The following is a 23116-nucleotide window of genomic DNA, read 5'->3' as shown; positions in this document are numbered from 1 at the left end:
TGAAGTCCCTCATCCCTACTACCGTTCTGATAAATCGCCTTTACACCCTCACCAAGGCCTTGACATCCTTCGTAAAGTATGGTGCCCTGAATTAGACACAATATTCCAGCTGGGGCCTAACCAGTGGTGTAACTCACTGGTAATCATTAATGTCAATAGTTTTTTTACAAAGCAGTTTTCATGCCATTTAACATGATAATTGGTACCTGTTGCTTCTCTTACCCCACCACTCTTCCCCCCTACTTTTCCCCTTCTCCAAACTTACTAAAATGCCTGTTATAGCTCTCAGCCTTCAGTTTAATTTGCTCACTAACCTCCTGTGTGTTTGCAGTTTATCCCTTTTTGATTTAACTCACTGGGTAACCTCACTGAGCCAGGGTAGGCTGTTTGTGAGATAATCCAAAAGTGGAATTCAACATACGGTATTTCAGGCAAAACAACAGGCAATCATTGAAAGGACGATTTGAAGTAAACGGCATCGGCAACTAAGTTCCAGACAGGGGCCAGGGTTCCTGACCAATTGGTGAGGAAATCAGGAGAGAGAGAGAAAAAAAACAAGATTCCTGATAAATGTGTTGGGAACACTCAAACAAAAAGTAGCTTCTTAAATTGGCGAGCAGAATACATCCAGAAGGTGGATGCGAGGCCCCTCCACATCTCAAATGGTCGACAATAATAATTAAATGCACTGGATACCTACAAGCGTTGCAGAAACACTCCTCCTATACACGCAAATTATGACTGCCTTGTGATGATTTACTACATTAAAAGGCGCTTGCAAGCTGTTGTTGTATAGGTGATAATTCAGCCCTCAGATTACTGCACTGAAACCGCTTCAGTCCCCTTACATCTCTCTCTACAGTGGATTTTACAAGATGCATTTAATCAGTAACTGACTGCTTTTTGGCTGACGCTGGTTACTAGTAATGAAGCAGGATTATGTAATATGTGTCAAAGAGTATTGACACCCACAGTGAAGTGTTAACGGTGGCAGAGTCTATTGAGTAATGCAATTTATTACCTACTGCTGGGAACTCCTGTTTTTGTTATATAAAGTACAGCCAGATAATAACTTGGCACAGAATCATACAGCACAGATGGAGGCCATTTGGCCCATCATGCCTGTGCCAGCTCTTTGAAAGAACGATCCAATTAGACCCACAGCACCGAAAGAGGTCAACTGCCGTGAGATAGGACCAGAGAAGCCAGAAACTGGGCAGCAGGGAGGAGGGGTGGGGGGAATAAAATTAAGACATGAATTCAACATATTCTCAGTGACTGTAGAAAAAGCTGCCCCTGGATTAGAGAGAGAAAGCTGAACACCACTTTGAAGCATAGACGTCATTTGTGAAAATCTCCATGCAGGACATGGAGGACACAAGCTTTTAGGTTAACCTCAAGCACACATGGTCAAAGGTTTTTCTCAAAGGGCAATAAACTGCACACAATCACCTTGCTTAAACTCTTCCAGGACTGCATCCAACTTGGTGTCATTAAACACAAAATGCAGAGGGTGGTTGTAGAATTTGATGATGGTGTTCAAAGGCGTGCAGTCCTCAGGGTCCACCATGGCCAGATCTTTCACATAAACTATGTCCACAATGTTGGACCTCTCCTCTTCATAGACTGGGATCCTGGTGTAGCCGCACTGCATAATTTCAGACATGGTGTTGAAATCCAGCACGGCTTCCGCTCTGAGCATAAAACAGTCCTTCAAGCCGGTCATGATGTCCTCCACCACTTTCGTCCTCAGTGCGCCTCTGCTGAACTCCTCCTTGACAAACTCGCTGTACGGGTCGCTGGACCTCAGCACGTCCAGGATCTTCTCTCGGATGTAGCAGGTGCTGATGTCCTGGCGCAAGGCCAGATCGAGCAGGAGGGCGACAGGCAAGGAAAGGGGGCAGGCGACGACCATGAAGAGGCGGGTCAGCCAGGTGGTCTTGGAGGCGACAGTGAAGCCGTAGCGGGAGCAGATGGCATATGGGAGGATCTCGCAGACCAGGAACATCAGGGCGGCGCAGACGAAGATGGCAGGCAGGATGGCACCGAATGCCAGGTGGAAGAGGACCCCCAGTGCGGCATTGGCCAGGACGTTGCCCAGCACCAGGGAGCAGAGGACCAGGTTGCCCCTTCTCCGGATGGGCTCCAGGGACTTGGCGCTCCTCTTCTCCCTCTCGGAGCCACAGTGGTGGATGATGTGCAGCTCCAGGGGGTCCAGCCACAAGACGCTGAGGTGCAGCAGGTTGAAGAGGGCCGAGGAGAGCAGCAGCAGCACCAGCAGCAGGACCTGGCCCCACACGGCCAGGAGCTGCAGCTGGATCTCCAGCGGCGTCTGCCAGCCGCCGGGGGCCGCCCACTGCTCCCCGGGGCCCCGGGCGCACAGGTAGTAGCGGCCGCTCGCCTGCCCGGCCTGGACGCCCACCAGCACCGAGCCGCCGCCGCCGCCGCCGCTCTCGGCCCCCTCCAGCCGCAGCCAGGCGCTGTCCAGGCTGCTGTTGTCGCAGGCCAGCCCGCGGCTGAAGGCCAGCCAGGGCCTAACCGCCCACTCCTGCTCCAGCCCCGAGCCGAAGACCCTCAGCTGGAAGCGGGCCCCGGCGCTCGCTTTAATCACCCCGGCTTCCATGTAGACGCGGCCTCCGCCGCTCTCCAGCCGGGCCCCCCTCACCTCCGGCTGTCCGGCCGCCAGCCCCCACAGGGCGGCCAGCGCCAGGCACAAGCTCCGCTTTCCCGGCGCCATCTTCAGGCTGGCCTCCCGCCCAGGGCAGGCGAAACAACCAAACACGCTGGGCCCCGATGATTGACAGGGCCGTTTAGCCACTCACAACCCGCCGGCGCCGCCACCAGCCAATCAGGGCGGGGAGGCGGCGACCAGACCCCGTTTCAAGCTCGGTTGAGAGCGCACGGTAAACATCCAGCAACGCTGCAGCTCTTAAAGGGGCAAAGCTGCATCCCATTCTGCTCCAGCATACAGGGACACCACTTGTTTTCTTTGCAAGCGTCACCTCAACCCACATTTGCATTTATTTAGCAACTTTTTTTTTAAAACAAAAACCTTAAAAATTTTCAGCTGATGAGAGAAAACCAGCCTCGATTTGTAAAAGGGGTAAGTTATGCTTAGCAAGCTGATTGAAGTTTTTCTTTCCAGTCGTGGACCAGGCTGGCTGGATTGATATGGCAGAAGGCATTTGATAACGTTTTATCTGAAGTTCAGGACATTAAAGGCAAGTTATTGACTTGGTTAGGCTGAGAGGCAAGAGACAGAGAGTAGAGATAATGGGCAGGTACTCTAACTGACAGGACATGACTGGTGGTGATCCACCAGGATCTGTGCTGGCACCTCAACTATTTGCCATATTTATTAATTACTTACGTGACGGGATAGAGTCATACAATGGTTACAACACAGAAGGTGGCGCAGTAGTTAGCACCGCAGCCTCACAGCTCCGGGTTCAATTCTGGGTACTGCCTGTGTGGAGTTTGCAAGTTCTCCCTGTGTCTGCGTGGGTTTCCTCCGGGTGCTCTGGTTTCCTCCCACAGCCAAAAGACTTGCAGGTTGATAGGTAAATTGGCCATTATAAATTGTCACTAGTATAGGTAGGTGGTAGGGAAATATAGGGACAGGTGGGGATGTGGTAGGAATATGGAATTAGTGTAGGATTAGTATAAATGGGTGGTTAATGGTCGGCACAGACTCGGTGGGCCGAAGGGCCTGTTTCAGTGCTGTATCTCCAAATAAAAAAAATAAATTTTTAAAAAAGGCCATTCAGCCCATCATGTCTGTGCCAGCTCTCAGCTACAGAGCAACATATCCAAATTTACTGATGACGGGCAACATTGTAAACAGCGTAGATGAAAGCATAAAACTACAAAGAGATATTGATAGGCAAAAGGTCATCCACTTTGGACCTAACAGGATAGAAGAGAGTATTTCTAATTGGGAAAAGGTGAGACACAGGAAAGGACCAGAGACTTGGAGCTCCAGGTACGTAGATAATGAAAAATATCATGAACAGGTACAGAAAATAATCAAAAAAGGCTCATGGAATACCGGTCTTATATCAAGAGGAACAGAATACAAAGGGGTAGAAGTTATGCTTTAGTTATACAAAGCCCTGCCTTAATCACACCAGGAATAATGTAAGCAGTTCTGGGCATCACACCTGAGGAAGGATATATTGGCCTTGCAGGGAGTGCAATATCGATTTACCAGAATGTTTCCTGGACTCCAAAGGTTAACTTGCAAGGATCAAACTAGGATTGTAGTCCCTGAAATTTAGAAAGCGAAGGGGTGATTTGCTGTTAATTTCAAATGAGATTGGTAGATCTTTGTTATCCAAATGTATGAAGGGATATGAGGCAAAGGCTGGTCACAGGATCAGCCACGACCTCAATGAATGGCTCGAGGAGATAAATAGCCTCCTTCTGTTCCTATGTTCTTTCACAACCTTGGGACATTCCAAAGCAATTTGCAGTCCATAATCCCAAATACAGTCATCGAGAGGTCAGTCCATTTACCCACTGAAGCCACAAGCCAAACATATTCTCTGCTGGAAATGAAGTACTCTCACCTCCAGAGCAGGGCACACGGACCAACCAGTCTGTGCCTGTATTTATGCGAGCTTCTGGGTCTCGTGACCAGGGGACATTAATCAAAGAAATCAGCAAATCTGCAATGTAACAAGTAATTGTAAGTTTAAACAACACTGATTTTTTTTTTTAAATTAGGGGTCATTTCATTGATCCCATGCTCAACAGGATTCCAAAGAATTTACAGCACCAAAACAAGTCATCGGGCCTAACATATCTATGCTGGTTTAACGTTTCGGGTCAGTGACCCTTCTTCGGAACTCAGTTCCGAAGAAGGGTCACTGACCCGAAACGTTAACTCTGCTTCTCTTTCCACAGATGCTGCCAGACCTGCTGAGTGGTTCCAGCATTTCACGTTTTTATTTCAGATTTCCAGTATCTGCAGTATTTTGCTTTTATGTCTGTGCTGGTGTTTATCTCCACATGAGCCTCCTCCCAAACTTCATCTAACCTGATCAGCATATCCTTCTATTCCTCTCTTCCTCAAGTACTTACCTAGCTTTCCGTTAAATGCATCCATGCCATTCGCCTGAAATATTCCATGCGGTGGCAAAATCCACATTCGAACCACTCTCCAGGTAAAGAAGTCTCTCCTGTATTACCAACTAGAATTATTTAATGACTATCTTCTGTTTATGGTCTCTAGTTTTGAGCTCCCCTACAAATGGAAACATCTCTGTCTATTAATCTCCTTCAGAATTTTAAAGACCTCTATCAGGTCACCCCCCAGCCTTCTCCTTTCTAGGAAAGAAAACTCAGTCCTTCATTTCCACATTGCTATTGTTTCCTATATTACAACAGTGACTACAATTTTAAAGGACTTTATTGGCTGTAAAGGACTTTGGGGCATCTGGAAGTCACGCGAAGCACTATAAAAAGGCAAGCTTTTCTCTTCCCCAGAACCTCAACAATTTTGAGTGCTGTCTGTCTTTCTTCAATAACTTGCATTTACATAGCACCTTTAACTTAGAAGAACATCCCAAGAGCGTTATCAAACATAATTTGACAGTGAGCCACATAAGGAGGTGTTAGGACAGGTGACTAAAAATCTTGGCTAAAAAGATAGGTTTTAAGGAGAGTCCAGAGCTTCAGGCCTAGACAGCTGGAGGTAAAGCTGCCAAAGTTGGAATGGTTGAAATCAGGAATGCTCAAGAGGCCAGAATTGGAGTGCAGATATCCGAGGGTTGAAGTTAGAGATTGGGAGGGCGAGGCTATGGAGGGACTTGGGACCAAGGATAAGAATTTTAAAATTGAGACGTTAATGGACTGGGAGACAGTGTAGGTTAGTGAGCACTTCATAGCGCTCATTTCCAGCCATACATCATGGCATGAAGCCCACTCCATCCATCGAGTGTTATTCATCCAGCCAGTACATTATGTTTCCAGTTCCCTTCCTCCTTTCAGAAGATCAAGGCTCTGGTTTTGGACCGGGTCTTTGCTACCTATCACCACCAGTTTTCCACTTCCCTTCTTTGATCCTCACTTCTGTGCATGTGTGAGGAACTCTGCAGTAATGCAAGTTGCCATCATACACCCAGTGCAGTTCAGCTGCTTAAACAGAAGGCCACCTTTCGTAACAGTCCCTTCTGAAGTTGCCTTCTTTTTGAGTTAAGAAAGTGTAAGTATCGAAAGTAAAGTCTTACTTCTAGGTTATAAGAAAAATACAGCCAATTTAGAACCGAACCCCTCCATATTGTATAATCTACTACCATTGGAATTTGGAATTGCATTGTACGGCAGCAAATCCAGAGGGAATCTGTAACCAAGGCTCCCTCACATCCAATTACATCACAAACAGAGCGCTCTATGGAAACCACTTGGCTCACAGTTAGGACATTTCAGCAGCTTAAGCAAGTATCGGCTCCAGCACCTTCAACCAAAAGGAAACCAGCAACAGATCTCAGCGGTTCTTTAGTTGAATTTTCCATCTAGCTCCCTGCCTCCAGCTGCAGCACTGAAATAGAAGCAAAGAGCATGAGCAAGCTTGATGTAAGCCTTAATATATAACAGTGAGAGTGGTGCCCTGCAAATATTCCTCGTGGGCAATGTATCAACAGTGTATGTTGTAGCTCAGTGAGAAGCACTCTCAGCTTTCAGTCAAAAGACCATAGGTTCAAGTCCCACTCCAGGGAGTCGAGCACAAAATCCAATGCAGTACTGAGAGAGGGTTGCACTGTTGGATGAGACCTGAAACCAAGGCTCCATAAAAGATCCCAGGACACTATTCAAAGAGGAGCTGGGGAGTGCTATCTGGTGTTCTGACAGATTATCTGATTGCTGTTTGAGGGAGCTTGCTGTGTGCAAATTGGCTGCTGTGTTTCCCATTTCAAAAGTACTTTGTTGGCTGTACAGCAATTTGGGAGGCTGTGAAGGGAACTCTAGAAATACAATGTTGTTAGGGCCAGGTTTGGAGTGAGATTTAGTCCACGGATCCACTTGGTAATTTTAGCATTTACAAATAGGAGAGGGGCAACAGAAGCTGCTTACATTTAAGTTGATGTCAAGGGGCTAACAGTCTCACTCAGCATAGCAGCAAACCAGAGATGTCTTACCAGGATAGTCTTTGGTTAACTTTGAATCAATCTTTCAGCAATTGAGAGCTACAAACCAGCTCAGTATACAAACATAGAAACATAGAACATATAGAAACATAGAAAATAGGAGTAGGCCATTTGGCCCTTCGCACCTGCTCCGCCATTCATTATGATCATGGCTGATCATCCAACTTAGTAACCTGTTCCCATTTTTGCCCCATACCCTTTGATCCCTTTAAACCCAAGAGCTATATCCAGCTCCTTCTTGAAAACATACAAGGTTTTGGCCTCAACTGCTTTCTGTGGTAGCGAATTCCACAGGCTCACCACTCTCTGGGTGAAGAAATTTCTCCTCATCTCAGTCCTGAAAGGTTTACCCCCGTATCCTTCGACTATGACCCCTGGTTCTGGACTCCCCCACATCGGGAACATCCTTCCTGCGTCTACCCTGTCAAGTCCTGTTAGAATTTTATAGGTTTCTATGAGATCCTTCCTCACTCTTTCGAACTCCAGCGAATATAATCCTAACCGACACAATCTCTCCTTATACGTCAGTCCTGACATCCCAGGAATCAGTCTGGTAAACCTTCGCTGCACTCCCTCCCCTCTATAGCAAGAACATCCTTCCTCAGATAAGGAGACCAAAACTGCACACAATATTCCAGATGTGGCCTCACCAAGGCCCTGTATAATGACAGCAAGACATCCCTGCTCCTGTACTCTAATCCTCTCGCTACAAAGGCCAACATACCATTTGCCTTTTTTACCGCCTGTTGCACTTGCATGCTTACCTTCAGCGACTGGTGTTTGAGAACACCTAGGTCTCGCTGTATATTCCCCTCTCTCAGTTTATAGCCATTCAGATAATAATCTGCCTTCCTGTTTTTGCTACCAAAGTGGATAACCTCACATTTATCCACATTATACTGCATCTGCTATGCATTTGTCCACTCACTCAACTTGTCCAAATCACCCTGAAGCCTCTCTGCATCCTCCTCACAACTCACCCTCCCACCCAGTTTTGTGTCATCTGCAAATCTGGAGATATTACATTTAGTTCCCTCATCTAAATCATTAATGTATATTGTGAATAGCTGGGGTCCCAGCTCCAGTCCCTGCGGTACCCCACCAGTCACTGCCTGCCATTCGGAAAAAGACCCATTTATCCCTACTGTTTCCTGTCCGCCAACCAATCTTTTATCCATCGCAATACACTAACCCCAATCCCATGCGCTTTAATTTTACACACTAATCTCTTATGTGGGACTTTGTCAAAAGCCTTCTTAAAGTCCAAATAAACCACATCCACTGGCTCCCCCTCATCAACTCTACTTATTACATCCTCGAAGAATTCTAGTAGATTTGTCAAGCATGATTTCCCTTTCGTAAATCCATGCATACTCTGCCCAATTCTATCACTGTTCTCCAAGTGCTCTGCTATAAAATATTTGATAATGGACTCTAGAATTTTCCCCACTACCGACGTCAGGCTGACTGGTCTTTCATTCCCTGCTTTCTCTATACCTCCCTTTTTAAATAGTGGGGTTACATTAGCTACCCTCTGGTCTGTAGGAACTGTTCCAGAGTCTTTAGAATTTGGATGATGACAACCAATGCATCCACTATTTCTAGGGTCACTTCCTTAAGTAGTCTGGGATGCAGACCATCGGGCCCTGGGGATTTATCGGCCATCAATTTCCCCAACACCATTTCTCTACTAATACTGATTTCCTTCAGTTCCTCTCTCTCACTAAATCCTGTGTTCCCCAACATTTCTGGTATATTTGTGTCCTCCTTTGTGAAGACAGAACTAAAGTATGCATTTAGTTGGTCAGCCATTTCTTTGTTCACCATAATTAAAAAAGGGAAGCTACTAAAAGTCCCTAAATCAGACAGGTGAGTGAAGGCAGGTTCAATACCACCCACTGTGCTGACAATCAAATCAGGTACCACTTAAATTACACACACAAATTCAACGACTTTGGTGGGATTCTTTCGCAGAACATCATAGAGGGGCAGTCTGCCTACAACAGTTGCAACATGTTATCTGCAGCAACAGACTATACGAACCGCTGTTGCATGAAAATATTTTACCATTTCCATGTGCACTGCCTACATAAAAGAGTGGCAGGACAGGGCTGGTGGGGCTAACACTGATGTGCTCGGGCAGTGCAGTATAACTAGAACTTGGGCCACAATTAGGAAGATCCCAACCTGTTGGTCTGGACACCCGCAGGATTGTAGAATTCCCAAAGTTGTCTTCTGCAACCAGCCACTGTCTGGACATCGCAACAGTGCTTGGCAGATGAAATGCTGAAAAGACACACTAAAGACAACACTGAAGTCTTCCAGTATAACACTTGGAGACACATACACATCGTATTCTATTCAGTATAAATCAAAGGACACCATTTTGGCACGAAACAGGTCAGACCACACCCAGAGTACTGGACCCAGTATGGTTCCCCCACATGGTGGGTGATATAATACAGCCTTCGGAAAGGTCCAAAGGAGAGCTACAAGAACAATTCCTAGTTTAAAGATCAGCTACTTGGGCTCAAGGAGCTTGGTCCATTTACTTTAGAGCAGCATAGACTTCGGGGTGACCCGATAGAGGTCTATACAGTAACTGAAGGGCTGGATAACGTCCTGATTGATTATTCCAGTGTAACAGATTGGGGAGGAGCAGGGATCATGAGTTCAAATAAAGGAATACAGTAGATGTTGGGAGAAGCTTCATTTTACAGAGAGTAGTGAGCCTCTGGAACATGCTGTTGACTGGTGCGGTGGGTGCTGACACTCTATGCATTCAAGAGGGAGCTGTACTGGGTCCTACTGGAGCAGAGGTGACATCATATATAAAGGTAAGTGTCTTTACAGATAACACTTGGCCTCTGGAACTGGTCAGCTGAGGGGGGGATCGGAGAAAATTCTTCCCAGGGTATTTCTTTTCCCTTCTTGGCCTTGTTTTTTTTTTTCGACGAGAGACTGCATCACAAAGATGTTTCGAGAGTGAAGGGATTGAGGGATCCAGTGAAAAAGTGGGTAGTGGTTCTAATCCAACAGTAAAGGGGCAGGATTGTTCAAAGCAGCCCTTTTCTGCTCCTGAAACTTTTTATGCTCAACACAAAAAGAACATTAAAAAAAATCCAAAGATTAAAATTATTTTTAATAGAGAAATATATAATACATTCCCCCAATTCAGATGAAATCGCATTACACACAAATTCTTTCGACATGGTGACCGTGTGCACCACGAGAAGAAAATTAGGTTGACACTCCCTGCTTACAAAAACTCTCCCAACACACATTACAGAAAGTAATTCGGTCGAGAAGTTTGACACATCTGTTGGGAGTACAGAGAGAGAAGAAAAATCTCTTGTTGGTCACAGATATAAAATCAGAAATTCAGCATCCATTGGCAAGGTCCGCAATGAACCAGTCACAGAAAGAAACACGTTGGGCATTGAATAATCCTATCAAAAAACGTCAGAAAGTGCACAACCCAAAAACAGGGAATTGGTTCAAAAAAGGATCAAGAGACACACAGACCTCAAGGTTCCAAGTGTTTTGTTTAAAAACAGAAAGACAGGATACATTAATGCAAACCTTTCAAGGAAGAAGAAAAAAATCTCAAAAATATACAAATTAAAATCTCATTGCAAAATAAATATAGTCTACACCAAGTGCCACCCATTCGGGTTAAATCAGGTTTCTTAATTCAAATGTCTCCTGAACATGTAGAACCAGAGGAACATTGCCCACAAGCAAGGAAGGTAGGTGGTCTGGGAATGTTGCAGCATTCACCATCACCTCCCATTTGCTTTCTAATTATTGCTAGTGTTCAGCTCCATAGGGTCGAGAAATAAAAATGCTATTTAAAAAAAACACACACACACACAGGTCACATCCTGGATTTTCATCAGTTGAGTTTCTCTAATAGTAGCCAAGAGGCTGAAGTTGCAAGTCTCACCCTCCATGCAAATGGTTGTCGAAGTTTGAATATTACAATTGTCCAAAAAACTCTCGCTTTAATATATAGATTTATATTAAAAAAGGATTCTAAAATCTATACTCTGAAAAATGATTGCCATCTCTGAGTGCGCACTTTAGTCGGGAACATTTTCATCCCCTGCCCACTCCCTAAACACCACCCACAGGGAAGAACAAATTTTACAACTATTTCAGATCAACAGGAGGTTAAACAATATGAGGAGGGAAGTGGTGTGAACTTTTTTGGGACTATATGGAGACTGAGTTAATGGAAATAAATATACATTTGAGGGGTGAGATTGGTCGTGCCACGTGTGTGTAAGAGGGTGAATTCTATTTCATCTTTAACCGACTGGGTTTAAGTTTCCCCTTCTCCTCTCGCCTGAAGGTTGCACATACTTGGCTGCAGGTGGGCATTCTTTGTGTGCTAGCCTGCTTCACTGCCTATTCGACCACATAGGGCATCACAGCTGATCCCAATTCCGTCCTCTCGGGACATCTGTGCACAAGTCCTTTGCAGTCAAACCAAGCAGAGCGCCTCGGCAAGCATATATTCCAACTGATGTACGCTCCAGTATAACAGCCAGAGTTTCAGCCCAGGATCTTGCACACTGGGCAGCAGACTTATAAAGCGAGACATCCTGGAAACCTCTAAAGGAAAAACAGTCATTTGGAATTATCGATGGTCACAATCTCAGAGTCTTTGGGGACCTGCATGATGATCTCTCCCTCAATTACAGACAAAGCTGTGGTATAAACAGAGGTTCCAATGTTTAATGATTGAGTGCACAGTTACACTCAGGTGAAGAGCAACTCAACTCACTCACAATTTTAAATAGTTAATGGGATCTGCTTGCTTCACCCCTCTAATTCACAGGACAGACTCAGGACAAAATAACTTCTAAGGTGGGTTGCGCATTAACCAGCATCTTGCAACCCAACTCTAAACAATTAAAAAATAATTCCAAGAAAGAAAATGTTTCATCAGAAAATCTAGCCGGTGTGCAAATGTTACCAATTGGAAGACAATAGCCAACATAAAATATAAATAAACCAACAGTAAATTATCACATCACAGATCATTCAGAATACACTGACAGACCTATTAGTTTTGACAGTCACAGATGAGAGCACACAGGAGTTCGAACTTGGCATTGCAATGGTGAATCGTGTTTGTTTCTTCATCAATCTCTCACTTGAATTCAGAAATTTAAAAAAAAAGCAGCCAGCCCCAGCCACAACGGGAGTCCGTATGGATTGCCACAGCTTACAGACTCTCAGCTACATATTGCTTGATAAACTCCCATCTCCTGCCCTGAAAGATTCAGTGATCAATGGATTCGCTCAACAACTTGCAATTGGAAGAATTGCTTCAGACCAGTAGCACTGATCAACATGAACAGGACTGCACTTTGGAAATAAATCCTAACTTTGTATCAAGATTATATTGACGGGAAAAAAAACCCAAAAAAAGACACAGGTGAAGTTTGCCCTCCCCTTGGTCAGTGGAGCAAACTTCCACCACCTTCAATTAAAACCACAAAGCCCCTCCTTCAGTGAAAACAGAAATACACTCTTGCCTGCTCAAATGAATAGTTTCTACCTAAAAGATTGGCCTACCTCTCCCTTTTTCAGATCCTGATACACATGATGTACATTCCCAGTATTTTCTGCTGGGGTTGCTCAGAAAAGCATTTTCATTCAATTTACGATTAGTACTGGCACTCGCTAAATCTGCAGAAATCACCTTTGCCACCTTGCCTGGGTTAGAGTCCATGGGCTCAGGAGTAAGTTACCCTTAAGGCAGTCTGCAGATGTGTGCCCAATGTGGGTGTCTGCAGCTTTCCTGAAACATGGTCACACAATGTGAGATGGGGGGGGGGGGGGGGGGGGAGGGAAAGAACCTGGAACACAAAACACATGGGCTTGTCTGTGCTTCCCTGAGACGAGCCATTTGAGAAAACAAGAGCTATGGCTTCATTTCAATTACTACTAAGAATACATGTTTGGTTACCACTTCAAAATAAAATTCCCCAGCCTTAAGGAACATCAGATCCAAGAACTGGATTGGACCAAACATGTGAGGAAAACAGGTCCATTATTTTACCACTGTCCATCTATTTCAACAGTTTTAGAACACTTAATCTACTACCCCATCTCTCCCTCCGAATACCACCCTCTTTTCCTCCCCCGCAAAAATACCAATAAAAAGCCCAGTGACTTCGGTAGCGGATTAAAGATCTCCCAAGTTCTTGGATGCCAATGCCTCTACTTTGGGTAAAAGTAGATCAGGATCACGAGATTGGGGTTGAATTTCCGCAGGAAGGTCCCCCATCATAGGGCGAAGATGTGCAGAGACTCTGGAAAAGTGGCGTGAAAGCTGTTTCTTTGGGAATACTGTGATCTTCCGCCAAAATGCCGGTGGACGATCAGCAGAAGCCACCCCCAAGCCCATCCCGTTAATGTCTCAGTATGCCAATCAGGAGCTCCTGGAACCTTGGGTCACTAAGAAGCTGAGGTGACGAACACGATCGGTTCGATGAGCTTCGGGGTTCACCGCACTGAGGAAGGAGGGAAGTTGGCAGACTGAACTATGGAGGGTTTTTGGCTTGAGGATGAAATTAAACTGGCAAAAGCAACAGCACCTTCCTACTTCTGCTGCTCTCCCCAAAAACAGATGCTAGATCAGACACCTCACTGGTCATTTTAGCCCATGGTATAAATGGATGTGACTGTCAGTGCACTTGAACAGTAACAGGCTTCCCTCCGCACTGACAAATACTGATACACAAAAAGGAATGAGGGGAAGAAAAAAAAACATCCCCAGCTTGACACTGTGGCTGAACAGAGAGAGGAGGGGGGGGGTGGGGGGAGAAAAAAAGCTGGCAATGGGGTGGATTTTTACTCCAATCAACCCGAGGTGACGGTTACAGTGCCGCCCAGCAACACATAGCCCCGAACCCATCTGAAGCTGTCCAAGATTGCTCTCAACCAGTAAACCAGTTAAAAACATGTGGCCCCAACACCCATCTTCGACATCGAAGCTTCGTCTGCCAAGAGGAAAATAAACGGCTGTTGATGACTGTGTCTTAGGCGATGGAAGTCTTGTCTTGTCTTTTTTTGTACTGTTTCCAAAGCTGGTACTGCTCACCCTCACCTCCCCCCCCCAAAACCTCCCAACACTGGCTGTACCAGTAATACACCAGGCAGGATTCCTCCCTTTCCACACACTCAGGCCTAAGTTGTCCCAAGTTGTTTCGTGTCGTATTTTTCCTCTTGCGCGTCCACACACAATATAAAAGTTGCACGGTGTTTGTTCGCATGAACCGTTTCCAATGCCCAAGAGCAGGGCCCAACCATCCAGAGTACCAGGCCTCTGAGTAGGGTCATATACTGTTTTCCAAAGTGTGATTCGATCTACGGTTCAAAGAGTTCTGCTCGTTCAGGAGGTTTGTGGTTTCATCCGCTATACTATCAGGTTTGTCCAATGTAGTCACGTCGATCTTTGTGTGAGGGTTCTCAGGGGACTGTGGGGTGCTGTCCAACTTTGATGCCAGTAATCCATTCTGATATTGCTGCCGTGTAACCTGCTCATTTCAAACAAATTATGAACAAATGAATTAACAAACACAATGGCAGGCATTCCAACAGTTACCAGATTGGCAGAACACAAACCAACACCAGAAGAGAAACAGTGTTAATGTTTTAGCTCAACAACCTCTCATCAGTTCTCAAGAAACTGCCGATTATTTCCAGCACTTTTTGGCATTTATATAGTGCCTTTCACAACTGCAGCCCAGTTTCAAGTCCTTTACAGCCCATGAGGTACTAATCCACGTCAATATTCACTCCCAATTTGTAAAGTGGAGCAATAGCTGGTTAACAGCAGCTGCAATACTAAGCAAACACCAGCTGGGGGAGTTGAGGAGCTTACTAGTGAAGTAGCAACGCCACAAACTTATGCAGCCCCAAACCATTAATCTCAGCTCCATTTATTTTAGAAACGACTTTCATGAAAAAATATTGCTCTTTTATACACAAACACGATCTAATTAGAAGGGAGTTACACTTATAAATTTCCAAACAATCCAGGACAATTTCACAGGAGATACTTGTATGTCTCATCTAGCTTTGGATGTGAGCTGTTTGAGGTTTATAAAATGATTGCGTGCATATTTTTTTATTCATTCATGGGATGCGAGGGTTGCTGGCAAGACCAGCATTTATTGCCCATCCCTAATCGCCTTTGAGAAGCTGGCGGTGAGACGAACTGCTGCAGTCCATGTGCTGTAGGTACACCCACAGTGCTTGTAAGGAGGAGGTTCGAGGATTTTGACCCAGCGACAGTGAAGGAACGGCGATATAGTTCCAAGTCAGGATGGTGTGTGGCTTGGAGGCGAACTTGCAGGTGCTGGTATTCCCATGCGTCTGCTGCCCTTGTCCTTCCAGACAGTAGAGGAAGGTGTTGTCAAAGGAGCCCTGGCAAGTCGCTGCAGTGCATCATGTAGATGGTACGCACTGCAACCACTGTGTACCAGTGGTGGAGGGAGTGCCAATCAAGCGGGCTGCTTTTATCTGGATGGTGTCAAGCTTCTTGAGTGTTGTTGGAGCTGCATTCACCCATGCAAGTGGAGAGTATCCCATCACACTCTTGACTTGTGCCTTGTAGATGGCGGACAGACTTTGGGGAGTTGGGAGGTGATTACTCCGGTCCGGCCGGTCCAGTTAAGTTTCTGGTCAATGGTAACCCCCAGGCTGCTGATGGTGAGGGATTCAGCGATGGTAATGCCGTTGAATGTCAAGGGGAGATGATTAGATTCTTTCTTGTTGGGGATGGTCATTGGCACTTGTGTGGCGTGAATATTACTTGCCACTTATCAGCCCAAGCCTGAGTGTTGGCCAGTGCAGGCATGGTCTGCTTCAGTACAAGTTACTGATGGGACTGAACACTGTGCAATCATCAGCGAACAACCCCACTTCTGACCTTATGAGAGAGAGAAGGGTTATAGGGAAAGGGCAGGGGAATGGGACTAGTTAAATTGCTCTTGCAGAGACTGAATACTCTCCTTCTGTGCTGTAAACAATCCATGATTCTTTTCTCTGAAAGTTGAAATGCTGAAAAGATTTAATGGTACAATTCTAGACTGTGCCCTTCCAAATTTGGGCAGCGTGAATAGAGCCAGATAACACTAGGGTAAGGTACTGGTGAGGGCAGGGCTGTCACTGGTTGGGGAGCAGCACAGGGAATGGGCTAAAATCATCCACTAAGTGAAAGTAACAAAAATCATATTAGTTTTTTTTTATATTCATAGTTCATCAATATTGTACAGGCCCTTAACAGTCGAAATAACCAGGACTAAACCTTTATAAAATTCCAGTTTGGCCTCAGCTAGAGTACTGTGTTCAATTCTGGACACAATACTTTAGGGAAGGATGTCAAGGCCTTGGAGGTGTGGAGACTTACCAAAATGGTACCAGGGATTAAAGATTTCAGTTATGTGGAAAGACTACAGAAGCTGAGATTGTTCTGCTTAGAGCAGAGAAAATTAAAGGGAGATTTATTTGAAATATTCAAAATTATCAAGGATTTGATAGAGTAGATAGGGAGAAATTGTTTCTTCTGATAGGAGGGTCAGCAACCAGAAGTACTTGCAAAAGAGCCATGGGAAGACTTTTTTTAAGCAGCAAGTTCGTATGATCCGGAATGCGCTGCCTGAAAGGGCGGTGGAAGCAGATTCAATAGTAACTTGCAAAAAATAATTGGATAAATATTTGAAGGAGTACATTTCCAGGATTATCAGCAAAGAACAGGGGCATGGGACAAATGAGCCGCCACAGGCACGATGGGCCGAATGGCCTCCTTCAGCGCTGAATGATTCTGTGAACTCTTACCTTTACATACTGCAGGTCTGTCAGTGCCCTGACAGAGAAGTCGGGAACGTAAGGTGTTGAGCTGCTGGGCGACACAATGGATGGTGTGGATTCCGAGCGCTCGGTGTGATGCAGCGACATCGAACGATTCAGCTCGCTGTTGCGAGAGGGCGGACGGGTTTCTGAACAGGAAACAGAAGATCAAATGGATCAGTACCCACGGCAGTTAACGGAACATGCTGCACTGGGACGAGTGCTGCTTGGAATGAGGCAAACAGCAACAGGTAAAACAAGCTTGGAATCAAAGGCACGCACATGTTCACTGCAGCGTGGGACAGAGCAACAGTAATCAGATCAAGCACCAAGGATACCGCAGTCTGTGTCCCACTGTAATTTCAATACTCCTCTCTCTGTCTTCCAACCTTCTCATCCTACACAGGCTTCCGGTGTCCTGTATCCTCATAGCGCTAGAATCGCAACCAGTTGCCGCTTCTCACTTGTTCTTCCCCAGAACCTCAAACTGTGCGACTCTTGAACTGCCTCCCACTTCCCACAGCCCCGGCGTTGCCTCCATCAGTGATCAGAGTTTCTCCCATTCTCTCTCGCTTTTTAACCCTGCTGCTTTCCTGCATGACAAACATTCCCTGTGATCAAGGCATGGAAAGCAATCATAGCGGAGATAAAATGTTTGGAATTTATTTATTTTTTTTTAAAAACTTATTCAGAAGGATTTAGTGTAGTAAACATACGCAGTTCGAATCAGTCAGCAAAACAAACTGGAGCAAATGATTCTTTGTAAACAAGTGCTGAGGTGAATAACTCAGGCCAATATTCATTGGACATGACCACCAGGACCACTGGTTTACAGTGACGAAACATCAAATTCCATCCTAGATCAGGCAGGATTTTTATTCAGGGTATCGAATCCCAGTGCTATTAGTGGCCTGACTTATTGTTAGTTGGTTGATGTTTCTCATTCTTCGTTAGTTGAAGATTAGCAAAAGGCTTTGATTTTGTCCCACTGTAAAAGAATTGAAATTCAGCCCAAGTTTTACAGTTTGACAAAGCAACTTCCAGAGGCATCAATGTTGAGGAAGCCTGAAAAGGACAAGCAACACCCAAAGCAAGGCAGAGAGACAGAAGAGTCAGTAAATCAGAGTGCCAGAGAGTAACAACCAAGGTTCCCTCGAACTTCCATTTGCATGGTGTAGCCGGCTTGTGGCACTGCACGGTCCCTTTAAAATTGACTGTCGGCCGTGCACATCTTAAAGAGAAAGTTGCTTGTCCACGGCCTGTTTGTTCCCTGCGAAGCACATTTCTGATTGCTGGGCAGCTTAGAGGAGCCACTGGCAATGACTTTGCCCTATCAAAGCTGCAGAACCTCCCTCTGTTTGCAACAGTGGCCACTAATCATCGATACTGCGAAATGTGACGTGGAGGTTTTTCCAGCATCAGGAAGCTCCCTTGTCCCTGAAGACAGGAGGGAGGCCCATTCCTGCACTCCCGCCAACTCCTAGAATTAAAATGCCTACTGGAATGTTGGCCTCATCTCAAGGGGACTGGAATACATAGGGACAAAAGCAATGCTCCAGCTGCAGAGAGCTCTGGTGAAACACCATCTTCAGTACTTGCATTCAGATCCAGGCACCACACCCTGAGGAAAGATATATTGGCCTCAGAGGGAGTTCAGCGCAGATTTGCCAGAATGCCAACATCAAGGGTTAAATTATGAGGCGATATCACACAAACTCGGGTTGCAGTCCCTGGAATCAGCCAGACCTTTGCAGGAATGAAATTATGAAAGATTTCTTCACACCAAGGGTGATAAAAATCAGGAACTCTCTTCAAACAGAAATGAATGCTCGGTCAGTTGTTAAATTTAACATTGAAATTGCTGTAGTTTTGTTAACCAAAGGTATTAAGGGACTGTGGACGGAGCTACACGACAAGGACTGCAATGGTTCAAGGCAGCAGCTCACCACCACTTTCGGAAGGGTAATTAGGGATGGGCAATAAATGCTGACCTTGCCAGCAATGCCCACATCCCATGAACAAATTTTAAAAAGGGGCAAAGGCAGGTACATGCAGTGAGGTTGGCACGGAATGGCAGAACAGACTTGAGGGGCTAAATGGCCTACTCCTGTGTCTATGTTCCCAACAGGGAGGGATGGAGTCAGTGGTTTCAGGAAGAGTTCGTGTCGGGGACAGAGACGATGGCTTTGGTTTTCCCCGTGTTTAGTTGGGAGGAAATTTCTGCTCTTCCAGTACTGGATATCGGACAAGCAGCCTGACTATTTACAGTCAGGTCAACAGAGGTGGTGAGGTAGAGCAGGGCACAGATGAGAAATAGGAGAGGGCCAAGGCGAGATCCTTGGGGGGCTACCGGAGGTCATCATGCGGGAGCAGGAACAGAGGAGTCATTGCAGGTGATTCTCTGGCTACCATTAGATAGTTAAGAATGGAACCAGGTGAGTGCAGTCCCACCCAGCTGGATGACAGCGGAGAGGTGCTGGAGGAGGATGGTGTGGTCAACCATGTCAAAGAGTGCAGACAGGGTGAGAAGGACGAGGAAGGATAGTTTACCACAGTCACAGTTATACAGGAAGTCGTTTGTGACTTTGCCAAGAGCAGTTTCGACAGTGACAGGGTGGGAAACTCGATCGGAGGGATGCAAACATGGAGTTCCAGGCAAGATGGGCCACAACACATTCAAGCATTTGAGGGGAAAGTGGGTTTGGAGATAGGATCCTAGTCAGATAAATGGTTGGTTTTCTGAGGAGAGAGAAACAGCACCCGATGGGAGAGAACTTTAATGGTACCAGCGAACACAGGGGCCAGGAAGAGAAGTTGAATTACCCATTAGAAGTGGGGTGAAAAGAGTTATTGCTAGTAAGAGAAAAAGGCACAGCCCATGTTAATGCCCAGTCCCAGATGAGCTGGAAGGCAGCAGCAAGGGGACTGCACTTGGCAGGAGCGCATGCTTGTTCTCAAAAGGTCAGCGAGCCTCAGTCACGGCAAAACCTTTGCTCACAACTGCACAACCCCTCAGGGCAGAAGGCAACAGAGGAGTTGAAACTAAAAACTGTGCAAAACATGCAAGATTTACCTTGGAACCAAGAAAATAGGGAAGGTCGTTTGAGGCTGCAAGTACGGAGCCTGGAGGTAGGAGCTGGGAGAAGTTGATGAAGCAGAGAGAGAGAGAAAGATTAAAATGCACAGACCCAGAGCAGGTGAGCACTCACTTTACTGGCACCCTAAGAAAAAGATAGAAGGAAATACTCACATTTCTACAGTCGTTTTCATGACTTTAGGACATTTCAAAGCGCTTCACAAACAACAAGTGACTTCTGAAGTGCAATCACTGTTGTAAAGTCGGAAACACGGCAGATAATTTGTGCACAGCAAGCTCCCACAAGCAATCTGGTAATGACCAGGTAATGTAATTTTTTTTCCAATCATGTTGGTTGAGGATTAAATATTGGCCAGAATACTGGGAATAACTCCCCTGCTCTCTTCAAAACAGTGCCATGGTATCTTATACATCCACCTGAGTAAGCGGGCAGGGCTTTGGTCTAACAGGTCGTTCTGAAGAAAGCACCCTCAGATAGGTGCAATGCTCCCTCAGGACTGTTGTGCTCAAGTCTCTGGAGTGGGAGCTGAGTCAAGAGCAGAGTTGCCTTCTCCTGCTCGTATATTTCTAAAATCTCTCGCTCGACAGCCTGTGGGGTTTTCTTGGCTTCGATGCTGTAACGTATTGAGACTTAACAAGAAAACACATGGAAACGTTCTTACCCATACACGGACTGCCGAGGGCCATGGTACCATAATAGGAGAACGGTCCCGTCTCGAACTTCATGTCTTCCTTCCCAGCCTCTGCCTCCACTTTACCCTGAGATAGAATGATCATTATTTCAACAGGGTGAATACTGGAAGCCTCAAGATTTAATCAATGCACAACTGGAAATATCGAGCACTAATCTTGGCACCTTTCTGTCCAAGTTCTCTCTCTCTCTCCCCTCAGAGTCAGTGACACTTCCTGGTGTGAGATTCTGTTCGTCACTTTATCCTAGAGGGCTGAATACTATTCCATCATGAGGGGCTGGCTCAATCCTGGCCTCACTTCCCAGTAATAATCAATGGATCAGGAGCATAAATCCTGGTTAGTGTTTCACTAGCCAGGAAAAGCTTGATTATCACATCGCCCACTGAGTTCAGCAGAGCCAGGGTATGCAGCCTGGGACCTCTTGGTGCAGTGCATTTACCAACTGGACAAACAGGGTCGGAGTGGGGTTTTTTTTAAAAAATTCTTTTACTGGATGTGAAGGTCGCTGGCTAGGCCACCATTTGTTGCCCATCCCTCATTGCCCTTGAAAAAGTGATGGTGAGCTGCCTTCCTAAACAACTGCAGTCCATGTACTGTGGGTATGCTCACAGTGCTACTTTTCGGCAGCAGTTTTGATACAACTTGAGTGGCCATTTCAGAGTCAACCACATTGCTGTGGGTCTGGAGTCACATGTAGGCCAGACCAGGTAAGGATAGCAGATTTCCTCTCCTGTAGGACATTAGTGAACCAGCTGGGTTTTTACAACAACCTGGTAATTTCATGGTCATCATTACTGAGACTAGCTTTTTATTCAGATTCAGACTAGATTTATTAATTAATTGAATTTAATTTCCACCAGCTGCCGTGGTGGGATTTGAACTCGTCTCTGGAGCATTAGTCCAGGCCTCCGAATTACTAGCCCAGTAACAGCAATTGCGATGCGCAAGGAAGCACAGTTGTGCAGGACATGCTGGGTGGACCTGAGTGTCTCATCCTGTGCATCGAAGGGTAGAAAATGGGAGGCCGGCCAGGAGAGCATTGGGATCGTCAAGTCTGGAGGTAGCAAGAGCACGGATGAGGGTGGTAGCGGCAGATGAGCTGAGGCAGGAGTGGAGGTGGGCGACATTAGAGGTGCAAGTAGGTGGTGTTCGGTGATGCAAGGGGTTATGGGGTCAGAAGCTCAGCTGAGGAACTAATAGGACGTGGAGGATGTGAGCAGTCTGTTCCAGTCTCAGACAGCAGCCAGCTAGAGGGAAGGAGTTAATGGTCAGGTATCAGGCTTTCGTACTGGGGCCAAATAGCACACAAGCCGTGCTGGCTTCAGTGTAACTTTTTTCCCCAGGCACGGACACAGTGGTAGAACAACTGTCTGCTGCATGGATTCAGGCTGGTGAATCGGGTGATGGGGGCAAGAAGATTCTTACCTGTAAAATGAGGACAAAGTAATCGACTGTCTTTCCACGTACGTACAGATAGTGATCAGCAGCCAGCTTGTTGCCCTCGTCAAACTTGATTTCATTGATGACATCGGGGTGTTTGAGGAGACGGAGCAGGATCTTCTCTGACATGCAAGCAGCGGCAAAATGGCTGACCTCTGCAAAATGAGCAGGAGAGATGGAGAGATCAAACAAGACCCTCGGAGAAAACCAGCCAGCTGCACTGCACTGCCAGGCAAACAGGTTGCACAACACGAGGACTGAGCACGTACAGGCCAGCACTGCCACCAGCGCGCACACACACACACGACACACCTTCAGCATGCACGCTAACACACGCTGTGCGCAAAAACAAAGACCTATCAAAATGAGGATCTCCTACCATTGCGTTGGGTTGGAATGAGATTTCACTCAGGGCAAAAGTTACTTTAAAAGTTTATGAACTTAGTCAATCCCCATAGTGGAGTTTAAACGATTCCCTTCCTTCTCTCACACCAACCCCACCCACCATATCCACCCTTTTATTGCAATCAAGTTGCATTCAATTTCCGTCCCTTTTTCTGACCAGTTTTCTTTCAGTTGCCATGGTTTCCTCATGCAGAAATTTCATGAAGTCCATCTACACCAATAAAAAGCAAGGTCGATGCAGAGTCTTTCCTCTCAAGTGACTGACTCAAAATGACATCCAACATTTGGCCTTCTCCATCCCGATGAGATCATCAATTCTTAAACAAGTCTCCCATGATCGCAGTCGTCAGATTTCTCACTGACAGGTCGCCCCAACATTTTTTTCAACACCTCACTTCTACGTATTGCGCCCAGCTCTCCAATCCCCCACTCCCTCACCCTGATGGACCCCGCTGGCCTGACA

General features: G+C 46.0%; 2 protein-coding genes across 3 annotated transcripts in view; both read right to left on the bottom strand.

The window, feature by feature from the left end:
* LOC137357266 (metal transporter CNNM3) overlaps positions 1 to 2780 on the bottom strand; it is a 40628-nt gene extending 37848 nt beyond the window's left edge. For both annotated transcript variants that reach the window (XR_010971166.1, XM_068023486.1), the window contains exon 1: positions 1453 to 2780. Coding sequence is in view for 1 of the 2 variants with exons in the window: in XM_068023486.1 (XP_067879587.1) it covers positions 1453 to 2737 (1285 nt within the window). In the remaining variant the exon portion in view is untranslated. The remainder of the gene's footprint in view (positions 1 to 1452) is intronic.
* Positions 2781 to 10271: 7491 nt separating this feature from the next.
* LOC137357133 (metal transporter CNNM2-like) overlaps positions 10272 to 23116 on the bottom strand; it is a 33229-nt gene continuing 20384 nt past the window's right edge. The window contains exons 4-7 of the mRNA XM_068023191.1: positions 22234 to 22403; positions 20778 to 20874; positions 17007 to 17167; positions 10272 to 14701 (exon numbers count right to left, since the gene is read on the bottom strand). Coding sequence (XP_067879292.1) covers positions 14501 to 14701; positions 17007 to 17167; positions 20778 to 20874; positions 22234 to 22403 — 629 coding nt within the window. The 3' untranslated portion in view covers positions 10272 to 14500. The remainder of the gene's footprint in view (positions 14702 to 17006; positions 17168 to 20777; positions 20875 to 22233; positions 22404 to 23116) is intronic.

Source organism: Heterodontus francisci, chromosome 47 (assembly GCF_036365525.1).
Source record: "Heterodontus francisci isolate sHetFra1 chromosome 47, sHetFra1.hap1, whole genome shotgun sequence".
In the NCBI taxonomy this organism is placed as follows: Eukaryota; Metazoa; Chordata; class Chondrichthyes; order Heterodontiformes; family Heterodontidae; genus Heterodontus; species Heterodontus francisci.
This window is presented reverse-complemented; position numbering and strand designations above follow the sequence as displayed.